General features: G+C 43.6%; 1 protein-coding gene across 1 annotated transcript in view; it reads right to left on the bottom strand.

Moving 5' to 3' along the window:
- The window catches only part of dnah2 (dynein, axonemal, heavy chain 2), a 299507-nt gene that overhangs the window by 219982 nt on the left and 62768 nt on the right, over positions 1-16757 (bottom strand). Inside the window, exons 11-14 of the mRNA XM_051722679.1 lie at positions 9185-9314; positions 8299-8481; positions 3941-4155; positions 705-851 (exon numbers count right to left, since the gene is read on the bottom strand). Coding sequence (XP_051578639.1) covers positions 705-851; positions 3941-4155; positions 8299-8481; positions 9185-9314 — 675 coding nt within the window. The remainder of the gene's footprint in view (positions 1-704; positions 852-3940; positions 4156-8298; positions 8482-9184; positions 9315-16757) is intronic.

Here is a 16757-nt window from a genome sequence, read left to right as displayed (position 1 = left end):
GGGCGTGTATGTATGTGTGTGTGTACACGTTGAGAGGCTTATGTGAAAGAGGAGAAGGTTATTATTCACTACAGAACGAGGGACATGAGTGTGAATTGTTTTGTTCAGTGGAAGTGTGAGTGTATGTGTGTACATGTTTAATTCAAGTGCTTTTCTCCAGATTGGATGTGTTGAAGTCTTGAATAGAGATTGCGTATGTCTAGGCAGATAGAATGTAAATATTCTGTTTGTACTTTAGTGTAAGTGTGTGTAGGCTGAGGAGGTGAAGAGTAATCAACAAATATTAAAGAAAAGAAGTTATATGACAAGTACAATATTTAAATATGTACTCTGTGTAATTGGCAAGTATGTATCTGTGTTTGGAGGAGTACAGTTATTAAAACTGATTTGCTGGGCCAGTCTTGCTATTAAAACTAGACAAAATAAACGTTTAAGAATTGAATACATTTATATATAAAATGGTTAATAAATTTAGATAATTTATTAATTAATGGACAAAATAATGTCCTAATTAAAATCAAAATATACCAAAAGGTGTCTGTAAGGGGCTGGGTTATAGTGTAGTAATTATAGTTAGATTACTGCCATTAAATAATTATAATTTAAGAACAATAGTAGTCTACTGAAGGTCCTCACAAATAAAGTGTTAATCTAAGTGTGTCTGTGTGTGAAAGAGAACGAGAGTCTCTGTAAGTCCTTCAGACCTGTTGTAGTCTCTGACCACCAACAGGACATTCTCCCTCAGGTTGCGAAGTTCCTCTCTGCGCTGATACACCTCTGTGACGTAGTGAGGGATCTCAAACAGCAGCCGGTCCCAGTAATGAATCTCATTAAACATCTTCAACAGGTTCCTTAACATACACACACACACACACACACACATACAGCTACACATTCACAGTCTCTGTGTGTATGTCTGTTCACACTACAATATACTGTAAAGCATGTATAAAACAACTACAGAACATAAGGGACTTTAAGCAACAGCAGCAGACAGGACAGCTATGGCATTCTGTGTTCTATTGCACATGCATGACTTGGAACGCACTACTTCCTAAAATAGACTTTGAATAATAAAAAAAATCTGTAATATTAATAATAATATCTAGGTTTTTTAGACTTATTGACATTATGTAAAAAATTCTGACAGTATGTTATCATTTAACTAGGGCTGGGAAATTTAAAACATTACATTCTGTGATTAATAGTTTAAAGCGTTAAAAAAATAAACGCAATTAATGCAGTATCCGTTTTCACTTCCTGAAACATCACTTATGCTTTCCCCCACTTCCTGTGGCTAAAATTAGCATATATAAATTTCAAGGAGGTTCATGCTTGACTCGACAGCACATCCTGCACAGAAACTGATTGTGGGGAGCAGAGCACATTTATTTATCACACGTGACGCATGTCATGGGCATAATAAACACGGGAGCGGATTTACTGTACGGAGAATGGAGACTTCACCAGCAAATAGTGAACCAGGTGTGGGAGAGATATGGGCAAGCTGCCGTATCTTTTTGCATCAGCTGAAAACGCTCCCTCACTGTCATCTGAACCAGTGTCAAAAACCAAACCGGGTGAAAGAGACCCAGCATGAGACTGAACAGCAGCTAGAGAAAATAATAGCTTTGTACATGTATCATGTATCAAATTTTTTTTTGTCAAAATGTGTCTAATTAACTCTATCCGCAAAAAAACTACACATATAAATATACATATTTAAAAAATTAAATTAAATGATGACTAACTAATTTCTTGCAATTTCTATGAGACCAAGTATAAAGTAAATATATTTATGATTATACTTTCATGTTTTTTTTAATGTACCATCTACCATGATTAATCAGGATTAATCACAAAAAAATTGTGTGATTAATTAGTTTACATTTTTAATAGATTCACAGCCCTACATTTAACACTTAAAGCAACCCTTCTCTCCCTGTTTCAAATGACTTTATACCATGGTCTGTTCGAATACTTGATTCTGATTGGCTAGAATGTGTGAGGTTCAAACCATTGAATGCACAGGTAGTTCCAGTCAGTTTTAATCACCATTCTATATTACGTTCTTCGTAATGACACATTGCGAGAGTTTTATGACTCTGTTCAAACGACCTCCAGATGCGAATATAGTCTCAGAGCTGGGATTAACCGTCACATCACAAAACGGCATCATCAAGTCATGCAGTGCAGTCTTAAATTCAACTGTGAAGCGCTACAGGAAACACTGAGAAGACAATAGTGTTCATTGATCAGCTCTGTATTAATCACCCATTGCGCTTGTGAGGAAAGTATGGTTTGACATTCAGCTGTTTTGCACAGAGGGGGAGAGAAGGTAACCAGGACCCATCAAATGCATCTTTTGCTGACCGGCAAGACGATTTATATATTAATATGAAAACATAATCTGCACTGCTCAACATGTGCTGCTAAAGCAAACAGCGAGAGGGCGCCCCGCTATCACACATCGCTTACTGAAGCACTGAATGGATGGAAACTGTTTCATAACACGCAGCCTTTTGCGGTGTAGTAATCGCGCAAGGCCACATCGCAATTTCATTCATTCAATCAACCTTAATGGATATCATATAGATGTCTCAGAGCTCAAAGTCTACAGGTTTGGAGGGTTTTCGATGATTTTTCTCCTCATCATGAACAGTAAGTGCTACTTTTACAACTGTCACATAAGCAATGCTGTCTTTTCCTCATTAATGTGAAAATGACAAAAAAAAAGGAATTAATTATAACATGTTCTGAGGAGTGCCAGCCCTTCTACATTATGTAGCCATTATTATTTCTGGAATGAGTATTGAAATTCACAGTTTTTAAATAGTGTTTGGTCTCCAAACAAACTGTAAAATTATTGCAATACTTTATCTCTGTGTCTGATGTAGAATGGGCAGAACTCTAGATCTAATGACCTGTAGATCAAGTTAACCGTTATCGTTATTCTTGCAGTCAAAATTTGCACTGTAAAAATCAATGACAGCTGTAACTAATCAATGCTGGCAAGTGACCATGGTATAAGTGGCATAATCCACGGCTAGGTGTGCGTTAAATGATTTTAAAATCGTTTAACGCACACCTAGCTGTGGATTATCCCTTACTTATAAATGGTTGCTCTCTTTCACTGTACTCTGTATTGTTGCTTAGTGATTTTTGCATTTCCTGGCTACAGCGGTTGATCAGTTTACTTTCGGTTGCCGTAGCCATCCTGTCCGCGGCTGTTGTTTAAAGTCCCTATTGAACATTTATGGACAGCAAATAAAGGCATGAATATTTTTAAAGGTTTGTATTTGTTTATTAAACATGAAGCGGCATTTGCAATGCAATTAACTTCCATAATATGAATTTAAGAGTGAAACAGAATATTTAATGGAAAATAATGTTGGGTGGGACTTGAAAAATCCAACGTGATTTGGATAATTTTGTTGATTGTATTGATATTATAGGTTTAAATTATTATTCCCTGCTCAAGTGGACTTAATGTAAAAGCATAATGTAAAAGATGTTTCAGAGTCGGAGAGAGTTAGTACATTCTGAATGATTATAAAAATAAACTTCTACGGTGAAGAGCTACAACGGAGAGGAAGATATTGTGTAAATAACGACTTATATGTCATCCTGTTCCTCACACAAAGCTATCATAAGGCTTCAGAAGACTTAGCATATTGCATGAGTCATACCATTTTTATGCTACTGATATTGTGCTTTTTTTGCCATTTTTGGAGCTCGACAGCCCAAGTCCCCACTATGAAAAAGAGCACTCTGGAAGTTCTGCAATATATCCTCATTAGGGTGAGTAAATGTTGGGAAATTTCTAATTTAGGTGAACTAACCCTTAAATAATCTTTAGCATCTTTGACTGTAGGTCACTGTATGCGAGCATGGAGGTACAGGCCTATGTGTGTATGTGTGTGTGTTTGAGATCACATACTTGTTGAAGTTGATGTCCAGTAAGCCTGTTTTCTCCTTACAGCGAATCATGAGTGGCTGGTCGAGACTAGCGAGGCACTCTTTCTTCAGACTCTGACTCCAGTCTGTGAATATTCTCCTCACCTTCTCATCTAGACTCAGAACCAACTGAGCATAAGCCACATGCACTTCGTCTCTACTGTTGACTTGAGGGAGGAAGTGAGCTTGCCGGAGAACCTACACAACACACATGCAAACATGTTTATACAGCAGTTCTATAATCTGATTGGACAAGTGATGTTCCAAGAGTGGTAACACTCAGGGCAAATTCACTAAACAGTTGTGCCAAATTTTGTGTGTGGTATTTCACTAACCACCCACTATTTAGTTTAAGCAGAGGAAATCAGCACTGAAACTGCTCTGAGTTTTGTGTATGTACTGTAAATTAAGTAATTGTCATTCCTTTCCATGTAATTACGCTTCCTTCTATGTAAATTAAGGTATTACCGCACGAGGAAAGCAGGCAATAAAATTAAGATTATTTAAAAGAGATGTTTTTGTACATTTTCTATCGATCACAGCAGCTGTAATTCATCAATAAATGATCAAAATGGAGAAGAGTGTCATAACTTGGCATATATCCAGATGCATGGTGTAGTCAAGCATACTTTCTGCATGTTAAAGAGATGATTCAGGTGTCTGGATCACAGTGGTGGAGTGATGCTGTAGAGTTCTGGCAGAGTGAGACAGACCGCAGTGGTCTGTTGCATCCTTTGCAATATAATGCTCAGAACCGGTCTGCGAGAAAGGAACTGCACCATGCTAATTGGGTTCAGCACAGATTTTGTGGGTGTGTTTGCGCTGTTGCCTGATCTGCATAATAACTTTAGTTACTCAGGCGATAAACCAGCGCAGATGGCACATGCAAATAACTTGTGCTTTTAAGGGGCATAATTAATTTTTAGTGAATTCTCCCTATATATTACATATACACTCACTGAGCACATAGGAACACTATGGTCGTAACGGGCTGGTTTGAGTATCTGAGTTACCGTAGCCTTTCTGTCAGCTCAAACCAGTCTGGCCATTCTCCGTTGACCTCTCTCATCAACAAAGCATTTCCGTCCACAGAACTGTCGCTCACTGGATATTTTTGTTTTTGGCACCATTCTGAGTAAATTCTAGAGAATGTTGTGCTTGAAATCCCAGGAGATAAATCCATCAGAAGTTACAGAAATACTCAAACCAGACCGTCTGGTACCAATAATCATGCCATGGTCGAAATCACTGAGATCACATTTTTCCCCATTCTGATGGTTGATGTGAATATTAACTGAAGCTCCTGACCCATATCTGCATGATTTTATGCACTGCATTGCTGTCACACAATCGGCTGATTAGATAATTGCATAAATAGGTAGGTGTACAGGTGTTCCTTATAAAGTGCTCATTGAGTGTACAGTTAATTATTATATACATTATATTATATTGCATGTTATATATCGTAAGAAATTACAGTATTCTGCCCTAAAATGTGAGTCCCACTTGACCTGATTTTATTCGAGAAACTGCATTCACACAAAAGGGTTTAATAATCATAGTAACAGATTCAACTGTGTCACAGTAACATCTGGGTGATAACACCCTGAGTGACTTTAAATTATAATAGCATGGGAACAACAGCGGGACACCGAGAACCATCTCAGATAAAGGGATACGTGACCTTAGTTATCATTCGGTTGGGTACAATTGGTATCACTTGACAGCCTCGTCCATCCCAGAGCCAGCGTTGCCAGCCTCGTCCATCCCAGAGCCAACATTGCCATCTTCGGCTGTCCAGAGGAGGAGCAGGAGAAGAAAGGCTTCTGTTCCCAAGTCTCTTCCATGTACACAACCACGGAGGTCATGTCCGAGTCTCTGCCAGTGTTCACGACCACAGAGGTCGTTCCCGAGTTTTTGCCCATGCTCACGACCACAGAGGTCGTTCCCAAGTCTCTGCCCATGCTCACAACCACGGAGGTCGTTCCCGAGTCTCTGCCCATGCCCATGACTACAGAGGTAATTCCCAAGTCTCTTCCCATGTACACGACCACGGATGTCGTTTCAAAGTCTGTGCCCATGTTCACGACCACGGAGGTCGTTCCCGAGTCTCTGTCCATGCCCATGACCACAGAAGTCGTTCCCGAGTCTCCACCCATGCCCACGACCACAGAGGTCCTTCCCGAGTCTCTGCCAGTGTTCACAACCACAGCTTTACCCCTCGAGCCTCCCACGGCTCCACCTACCACGGCTTCGCCCCTCGAGCCTCCCAAGGCTCCGCCTGCCACGGCTTTGCCCCTCGAGCCTCCCACGGCTCCGCCTACCACGGCTTCGCCCCTCGAGCCTCCCACAGCTCCACCCTCAGAGACTTCAACGGCTCCAGTATCTAGTCTGTGGCTACCTCCCAGGCCTCCTGACCCTATCTTGACCCTGTGGTCACCACCCAGGCCTCTTGACCCTGTTTCAGCCCTGTGGCCGCCAACAAGGCCTCCTGATCCAGTCCCTACCCTGAGGTGGTCTCCTGGGTCCCCTGTCCATCCGCCTGATCTGCTCTGGTTTCCCTGGTCTCCTGGCTGTCCGCCTGATCTGCTCTGGTCTTCTGGGTCTCCTGGCCGTCCGCCTGATCTGCTCTGTCATGATTCACTGTTGTTTTGTCCTTATCATCTGTTTCCCCCAGACTACACTTCCCATAATTCCCTGCCCTCCCCACTGCCAAGTGTTCCCTATTGTTCTCACCTGTGTTGCATTCACTCATTAACCCCTGTGTATATAATGCCTTGATTTCTACCCAGTCATTGCAGTTGTTATTTGTTTTGCTCCTGGGTTATGTACTTTTGTTTTAGTTCCCAGTTCCTAGTCTTTCCGTGTTCCAGTGTTTTGTTTTTGTACTTTGTCTATTTTTTCATTAAATTAAGCTGCATCTAGATCCTGCTCTTGTGACTTCCTTCAACGATACAGCATATCTGTGTCACTTCACTTATCTGTGTTCGTCAGCTGACAGCTATGTGTGGCTTGGTCATATACAATGGTTTATCCTGCTTTAGCTTCCTTACCGGAGCAAAAATAGATCAAATAATGGACCATATTGTGTTTCAAAAGAAAGTTACTTAATATGAACTTATTTTGCAATAACACACAATTGTGCTGATTACCTATGCCCGAATTGCAGCCATGCTGATATTTAGTAGAAAAGCACACTTATTCATGTGATATTTCTTAAGTATACAAACACACACAGACGGGAACAGCTCAGAGAGAATGCAGACCCTTCTGTGAAACACACACCTCATCCTTTACAAACAAACAGACATCTAGAGATCTGCCTACTCACAAACAAGGTCATAACCATTCAGAACACCACCAAAGCACAACAAAGCTAAACAAATTACACACAAAAGCAAACAAAGGCAAAGCAATGCTCATGTTAGAAATAGCTCATATGCAGTAAATGTGTAAACGCATTCTACGATGCCCAATCAGGCCGTCGCACATGGCCGTCATTAAACTCTGGTTTCTGCCTTTGTTTTTCCGTAGGCCTTTTCGGGATAGTAATTTATGGGGAAATGCAACATAATCATATCTGTGTCCAATTAAAGCTCATGCCTGCTCTTAATTGTGTTCTTAATAATGAAGGCGGAAAAATGAATTTAAACACAATGGAGAAGTGTTGTGCTCTGTAAGCAAACTGAGGAGAAAGACAGAGGAGGAATATAAGAGAGGTAGAGAATAACAGACAAACAAAAAAAAAAACAGAGTGAAATGTAAAAGAGAGAAAGAGAGAGTGACTAAGTGGAGGCACAGCTGGCTTTAATAGTATTAGGGCCTGTGTGGCTGGATCCTGGCTGGGCTCCAGGGCCTCTGCTGGGGCCCCGCGATGGCCTCTGACACTCCACCCTGTTCTGATCTAGAGCTCCTCAGTCTAGGTAAGATGCTCTGTGACACCTTCAACTAGATGGAGATGTTGGGCTGGAATTGGATTCATTTGTCCATAAAGCCCAATAGAGTTCACATACACAGGGTGAGGAGGAAAGGGTATGGGCTGAATAGTGAGCTTTTTGTGGTCTCTAAATGCACATCCCGATGGAGCTTCTTTCATGATCTTGTGATGCTCTGACCTCATATGGTAAACCTTGTTGTGGCCCTTTTCACTCTAGATCTTTGGAATGAACTAAAGTCTCTTTGATGCTAGAGTTTGGTTTCCTTGTTAGCTGTTTTACAAATTTAAGTGAGTTTATTTTCGTACAGTAGTATAAATTTTAAATGTAGTATAATTTTTGTATGTTTAATAAACATGTCTCTATCTGTCTGTTTATGTCTTAACACAGACACACAGAATCTCACCTCCATGGGTCTCTCTATCCATGTGCGGAGGGCACGTGCCCAGTGGGCTTGTCCTGCATGTTGGGGCATTTGAGCAGGGCTCAAAGAAGACATCCTGGCCAACATCTCATTGACCACAACCAGCTCAGTACTAAACAAAGCGTATACATCTGCTGTCTTTTTGTCAATGGTCCGCTTGATGGCCTGAGAGAGGAAAAGAGAGAGAGACAAAAGCACACTTTCTCCTTCACTATGTGATTGGAGTAGCCACATTCAAAGCATTGTAAAAGAGCCAATATACACACACGAGACCACTCTTCAATGGAATTCTATTTTATTGTGCCTATTTAATACTCTTCACTAATGTCTTGCTAAATTTTATATATTTGATTTTTGTTTTGTTTTGTGTGTGCCTGTCACTATTTTTGTTATCTGTGTTGATGTTTTTGCAGTATTGTACATAAAACATTGTACAACACATCCTAATAAAGCACTTTGGAAATTAAAACTGCAAAGCTGAGTGACGGAAAGAAAGAGAGAAGAAGAAGAGAAAAGAGTGGGGAAACTGGAAAGTGAAGGGAAAAGTCAGGTGAGCTGAAGGTGATTAACAAGGTAAACTGATCCTAATATCATACTGTGGAGTCCACAAAGAGATAGGTTACACAGGTGTGAGAGCAGAGGATGTGTATGTGTGTGTGAGGTCCTGACATCTGCGGCTGAACTCTTGAATGAATAAAAGAGAACAGGAAGTGACATCAGAAGTCTGTGTGTGGTCTGTCCATCTGGAGTCTTTTGTATTAACTGTGTTCTGAGATAGGAGTGCTGGTCTGGCAGTGTGTAAGGTTTTAGAAGAGGTGACAAAGTGAGTGTGAATTGAAGGCCAAGTGTGTGTGTGTGTGGGAAAGACCTCTCGTGCAGACAGGTGCTGAAACACGTCGAGCAGCTGTACTCCTTCCTCTACACTGTTCACTGTCTCAAAGGCTGAAGTGATCAAATTCTGTATCATCACTTCCAGATCTTTGACTTCAGCACGAAATCTACATACACACACAGAGATAAACAGAAGGTGTAAAACAACAAAGAAATGGGCATAGGTATTCAGCATGTTCCAAACACAAACCAGTGGCCTCTATTCAAAGCTTAAAACAAACACACACACATCCATAAATGGAGGCCGGTATTGATTTGGGTGCTGTCAACATGCTGAGGCACTATAAAAAAACACCTGCCCCAGACACAAGCACAGTTGTTTGTCTTGGCAACAACATCCCAACCCCATGACCTCCCTGTGCCCCAATCCATCACAGCCATCAGACACACATTCACTCACACACCGCTCTTTTTCCCAAGGTCCGGCAGTGCCTGGGGCAGGGGTACAGGGGATAGTCTCTAGAGGCTGATGGCAGTCCAGGTTCACACACACACAAACACACACACACACACACACACACACACACACACACAGCTCTGTCCAATATAATATCATGATGATATTCAGATAAGCAGCCAAACTGCTGCTGTCACACACTATTGCGGATGACAATAGTGGCATGCAACCCTCACACACACATACAGAGGGACACTAATCCTCTCCCTGCTACACATTTGGCAGAATATTCATGAAAAACATCCATATTATCCAAATATGTGGGTCGGTATATGCATATTTATGAAGCTATGCTAATATGAGATGCATGGAAATCCCCAACAGGCCAGCAAGCCAATAAGCAGTCGAGATTGACAAACATATATAAATATACATTAGGACAAGAAGAACTGACTGACTGATAGGCAGGCCATCAGAAATCTTACTCCATGTCTACACTGGATGCGTGCAGTGCATCACAACGTGACAAAACTTGATTGCCCCCATTATAGTCAGTGGAGCCTTCTACTATGCAAACACCTTTCTTTATTTTTGATGTGCTGCACAGCTACTCCTGCCACTTTAATTTGAATGACTTCTGTCTGTAGCATTGCTGGCTTGTGATGTTTCTCATTTCTGACCTACTGTGTTAAAACATCTTTTGCTTTTAACCTTATGTATGCTGGTATGCATTTGTAGCAATACTACAATTATGTGTAAAATGATTTCGCTATTCTAAAATAACCCATGCAAAGTCATACCAACTGACCAATCAGCTGTAAGCTTGAGGCCAGAGAGCACAATTTATATTTATTATATAATATAATATTTAGGGCTGTCAGCCGATCATTTATTTTAATCACAATTAATTGCATATTCTTTGTAGTTATCACGATTAATCGCAGATTTTGAAAATGCTGACATTTGACACCATATATACTTATATTCCTGTCAAAATGCATTTATTTCCATCTTAGGAAAGAAAACGTCTGGGTTACTGGTGTAACCCCTGTTCCCTGATGGAGGGAACGAGACATTGTGTCGATGTAGTTACACTAGGGGTTCGATCTTAACAGCCCCAATCACCTTTGCTTAAAATAGAAAAGGCCAATGAGAATTGGCGAGTGGAATTTGCATGCCACTCTCCATCCCGGACATATGGGTCTAAAAGGAGATGGCATGCACCACTCATTCAGATTTATGCTGAGGAGCCGATAGAGAGTCCCGGCCATGTCAGTGGCCAGTTCAGTGTTGCAGCAGGAGGGACACAACGTCTCATTCCCTCCATCAGGGAACAGGGGTTACACCAGTAACCTAGACGTTCCCTATCTGTCACTCACTTGACGTTGTGTCAATGTAGTGACACTAGGGGTTCCTATAGGAAACACTGCAGGCGCTGAGCTGTGTCACGAGGTATGGAAAAGTGGACACGAGCAAGCTACTGCATGCCTCGCAGCGAGCACTCGACCACGTTGTGACCTTCCAGCGAGTTAGGTAAGGCATCTCCCTAGTCCTGTTAAAGGGGGAGGAGGCACTTACGGCTACAGGCGGTGGCCTTTCCTGATTTTTGCTGTTAAGCAATTTCCTGCCAAGCACCTTCTAGAATAGCGCTGGGAATTGCTCTTCACTCTCCAGGAGGGAGGGCACTACGGAGACCCCATCCTACTGGAGGGAGCTTAACATGTGGAAAATACCTACATGGACTTACCAATGGGGAAGTATGCATATGGAATGATACCACCGGGAGGACCCTATCTATGGAGAGGGTACACAGCAACAGTGGCCGAAGCAGAGCGAAGCTCTAATGAGGGGAAACACAGGGTTCACCTGAGGGGAAACCGAACAGTGGAATGCATCACACGGGATTACCGAGGTGGGAATCACCACGTATGGAGCACTGAAAAGGGGCATACCATGAGTACTGGCCTGGTGGCATCACTCCTCCGCTGAGTTTGTCACCGAACAGTGCTTAAGACTTAAGAGGCGTCCAGGGTTCAACAGTAACGGGGAACTGTTTTGGACAAAATAGCGCACATTATCACCTTCAAAAAGGGGAAAGGCGTAAACGCAAGCGGTACACCCAACCGCGTGAACTGGACATAGCAACGACAAGGCCGGGTCTTCCTCCTCTGAAGGGAGTGCTTGCAGGTTCACCACCTGGTACCGGAAGGGAGTGGTCGGAACTTTGGGCACGTAATCAGGTCTCAGGACCACGTGAGAGTGTGCCGGCCCGAACTCCAGGCATTCGCTGGTGACAGAGAGCGCCTGTAGGTCCCCCCTTGATGGAAGTGAGCGCCACCACGAGGGCAGTCTTCAGTGACAAAGTGCTGAGCTCGGCCTGCTCCAGGGGCTCAAAGGGGCTCTCTGTAGGGCAGGTAGGATCATAGAGAGATCCCAAGAGGGAATCAGGCGCAATCTAGGAGGATTCAACCTCCTTGCGCCTTCGAGGAACCCGGTGACCAGGTTGTGCTGTTGTAAGGGTCTCCCATCCAGTGTATCATGAAACGCTGCCATAGCAGCCAAGTACACCTTCAGGGTAGGGGGAGACAGCTGTATCTCCAGCCCTTCCTGTAGGAAAGACAGCACAAACCCAACCACGCACCTCTGTGGGTCTTTCCCACAGGGAGAACACCAGTTCGTGAAGAGACACCACCTCAAGGCATACAGCCGCCTCGTGGAGGGGCTCTAGCCTGAGTGATCATATTTCCGACCGCTTATGGAAGATCTGCTAGGTCTTCCGCGACCCATCCAGGAGCCAGGCGTGGAGGTACCAGAGGTCTGGCCGTGGGTGCCGGAGCATGCCCTGCCCCTGAGTGAGAAGGTCCTGCCTCAGGGGAATGCGCCAGGGAGGGGCTACTGCCAGGAGCATCAGATCTGAGAGCCAAGTCCAGTTGGACCAGTACAGTGCAAGGAACAGGACTTGCTGACCATCCTCCCTGACTTTGCACAGAGTCTGTGCAATGAGGCTCACTTGAGGAAATGCGTACTTGCGTAGCCCCCGAGGCCAGCTGTGCGCCAAGATATCCGTGCCGAGGGAAGCCTCGAACAGGGAGTACCAAAAGGGGGCAGTGAGAGGACTCTTGGGAGGTGAACAGGTCTACCAGCACCTCCCCGAATCTCTCCCAAATCAGCTGGACTATGTGGGGGTGGAGTCTCCACCCCTGGAGTGTTACCTGCCATGAGAGCGCGTCTGCTGCATGGTTGAGGACGCCCGGAAGGTGAGTGGCTCGCAGAGACTTCAATGTCTGCTGACTCCAAAGGAGGTGGCGGGCGAGTTGCAACATGTGACGTGAGCGTACTCCACCTTGGCGGTTTATGTATGCCATGGTCGCCATGTTGTTGGTCCAGACAACACAAGCTTGTCCTGAATCAACGGCCGAAGCCTCCGCAGGGCGAGCAATACCGCCAGCAACTGTAAGCAATTGAAGCCATTGGAGTCGGGGCCCTGTCCAGAGCCCCGATACTGTTTGCCTGTTGCACATGGAGCCCCAGCCCGAGTTCGAGGCGTTTGTCATGACCACGACGTGCCTTGAGACCTGCTCTAAGGGAACGCCCGCCTGTATAAATGTCCGACCAAGGGCTGAAAGTCTGACGGCACTGTGGCGTGATAGTCACATGCTGGGTGCCGTGGCACCATGCCCACCTCGGGACTTGAGTCTGTTGCCAGTGCTGAAGCGGTCTCATTTGCATCAACCCGAGGGGGAGAACCGCCGCTGAGGATGTCATATGCCCCAGGAGCCTCTGAAATTGTTTCACTGGTGCTGCTACCTTCTGCCTGAAGGTTTTCAGGCAGGACAGCACTGACTGAGCACGCTTGGTCATAAGACGTGCCATTAGAGTGACCGAGTCCAACTCCACACGAGAAAAGAGATGCTCACAATAGATCTCGCGAGTGCGCTAGGATTAACCAGTCGACGAGATAAGTCAAGGTAGAATCGATACGTGGAAGCACGCGTGTCTTTAGCCCGATGTACGCAGCCGCCCGGGCAAGCATGGATGCCATCTCAGCGTCTGCCTCATCCTGAGCTCTACCGCCCGTGAGCAGGAACTCGTCCGCTTCCGACAGCAGAAGCCCACCCTCCGATGCTGCGACAGATAACTCATCCTTGTCATGAGCCACGAGCGAGATATTAAATCCGCCCCGAGGCGGACCGCCTGCATCACTCGACAGCTCTTCCGGGTAGAACGAGCATGCTGGGGAATGGGAGTTCCGCGGGGGCTGAGCTGGCGGAAACGCTCCCACATCCAGATCGACCACGGCGTTCACCGACCTGGCCGCCTGAGTTTCAACCCAGGATGGAGTGGGTTGGGAAGCAGCCACGGTGGCTCCTTGCTTCACGAAGAAGGAAGTGAGCCGCGACCACATCATTCTCATGGGCATGTTCTCGCAATAAGAACCTAACTGCTCCACGAAAGCTGCCTCGGCGTGCTGGCACCCCAAGCACTCGAGACAGATTTCATGGCTATCCGGAGGGCAGAGATAATGGCCACATCCAGTAAAAGACGGCAATCATTTGTGCGAGCTCTTTTAGTAGAAAATATACTCTTTTAGCACCTGTAGACTCGGCCGCTGAAGCACAACACTCGACCATGCAAGGGCGACCACTGATATGCACCGTAAATCCAGCAGCGTAAGCGTAGGTGATAAGATGAACACAATACATGCATTCAGCTCCGAAGAAAAAATCTGAATGAGTGGTGCACGCCATCTCCTTTTATACCCATATGTCTGGGGCGGAGAGTGGCATGCAAATTCCACTCGCCAATTCTCATTGGCCTTTTCTATTTTAAGCAAAGGTGATTGGGGCTCTCAAGATCGAACCCCTAGTGTCACTACATCGACACAACCACGAGTGAGTGACAGACGGAACAAAATAATATGTAACAATATAATGCCTTATTAACATTTCCAAACATTGCACTAAAATATCACCAATTCAAGTAACATTAAATGTTTCCCAAAGTCTAATTGGGAGGTTGACTTATTGAAAGAATAGTCCCCACATAGGTTGTATATTAATTCATATTCTCATTTATTTTATATTTCTATATTCATAATTTTACATTTTAAATATTCATCTCATTATTTATGCATTTACAACTGCTGTGTAAATTGATTTACTCCTGCTTTGTGAAAATACACCTATTTACAATTTAAGATGCAGCTTCTGTGCCACCTTTGCTGTGTAAAATCTCTTAAAAGTCTCACCCTCCACAATATGAATCTGCCGGTAGACTGTGACTATCCGCTTTATTACAGCAGTCATGATACTGGGTTCATTATTTGCGTCAGAGCGTCAACGCCAGCGTTCAGTGCCGCTTTGAACTCCACAGGAAAAGCGGAGTGATAGTGCTTCAATGGTAATTAAAATGTGCTGAAAATACTTGATTTCTAACACATGTCCCATTTGGGCTTGTTTTGTACACAAATAATAGCACTAAGAGGTCCTTTCTCCATAATTGTATCACTGACAGAGAAGCGCTGTTGTGGTGTGTAATGTCAGTGTAATGACTATAGGCGGACACATTACAAAGGTTCCGCCCTCCCAACAAGTGTTTACGCTGGTTTATGCTGTATTAACGGTGTTAATTAAGAAAAATGAACGTGTTAAACTTTAATTATTCGCACGCAATTAATGCATTAATTCAAACAGCTCTAAATATATTATATTATATTATACATTTAAAAGGTTAAGCATGTTCATTTTTGCATTTACCGTTAATACAGTGTAAACCAGTATAAACTCTGGTTGAAGGGGCGGAACTTTTGCGATGGGATTACACTGACGCACACTCCACAAACACACACAACAGTGATTCAGTGTCAGTGATAAAGTGATGGGGAAAGTTCTTAAAGGTGCTGTAAGCGATTTTTTCATGGAAAAGTACACAAAAAATGTTCCTACTCCCTGAGAGATATTACTGAAATAAGTGTTGTAAGATATCTCCACTGTCTCTTGACCGCTCTAGACTCTGTAAACAGCAAACAAATATGTGTCCGCGGGCCACAGACAATGACACTTTCGACCTTTCAATAATTTTGCATGTTATCACAGTGTTGTAGTTGAAGCGAATTATTGAGACTTACTGCCATTTTTAAGCCATGCTGTTCATAACAGTTGTCAGTTGAGGGTGCTATTTTGCTGCTGTTGTTTTTAACAACTGTTTCTGCACAATGTCAGTCTCAATAAAGCTCATTTGGTATCTCTGGAGTGCAGGGTTTTGGAAAGAGGGGGCGTGGCTAATCCAACGGCTCAGTCTCGTGGAAGAAGAATGGCTAAAATCGCTTACAGCACCTTTAACGCTATTTGTTTTAAAAAACAAGCCTAGATGGAACTTGTGACAGAAATCAAGTATTTTTAAGCCTATTTTATTTACCACAGAAGCACGGCAAGTCTTAAATATGACCAAAATGCAGAATGAGACGTTTTTGTCTACAAGCAGTTTTCTTGTGGATTTCAAAGCAGCGCTTGACCCTGGCGCTGATGCCCTGATGCGAATCATGAACGCGGCTTCACAATTGTTGTAATAAAGTGGACAGTCACAGTCTGCCGACTGACTAAAATTGTGGATGAAGAGAGTTTAAGAGATTTAATGCCCATTGCAATAGATATGCAACCTATGAGGGGACTAATTCTTTCAATTAGACAAACTCCCACTTAGACTTTGGGAAACGTTTAATGTTACTTGAACTGGTGCTATTTTAGTGCATTTCCATCTTTATACTTTGGAAGGCTTGGAAAAGTACAAGTACAGAAAATCTTATCACTGTTATGCTGACGATTCTCAATATTATTTCCCAGTGAGTGTAGACAAGAACTGTTCATCTGAGAATGCCCTAAATTGCTTCAAAGATATTAAACATTGTCTGGCAAACAATTTCTTACAATTAAATGAAAGCAAAACCGAAGTTCTGATTTTAGGTTTCTCCATGTCCTCTTTACCTGGCCTAGTTGCCCAGTTAGGTCCTCTGTCGTCGAATGTACAGGATCATGTGAGGAGTCTTGGAGTGATTTTAGACTCCTCGTTACTTTCAATAAGCAGATCAGTGCTGTTGTCAAGGGTAGCTTTTTCCACCTGAGATCTATCACTAGAAAAAAACATTTTCTTTCCC

The sequence above is a fragment of the Myxocyprinus asiaticus genome, chromosome 2 (assembly GCF_019703515.2).
Source record: "Myxocyprinus asiaticus isolate MX2 ecotype Aquarium Trade chromosome 2, UBuf_Myxa_2, whole genome shotgun sequence".
In the NCBI taxonomy this organism is placed as follows: domain Eukaryota; kingdom Metazoa; phylum Chordata; class Actinopteri; order Cypriniformes; family Catostomidae; genus Myxocyprinus; species Myxocyprinus asiaticus.
Note: the sequence above shows the minus strand (reverse complement) of the source record. Positions and strands in the feature narration are given on the sequence as shown.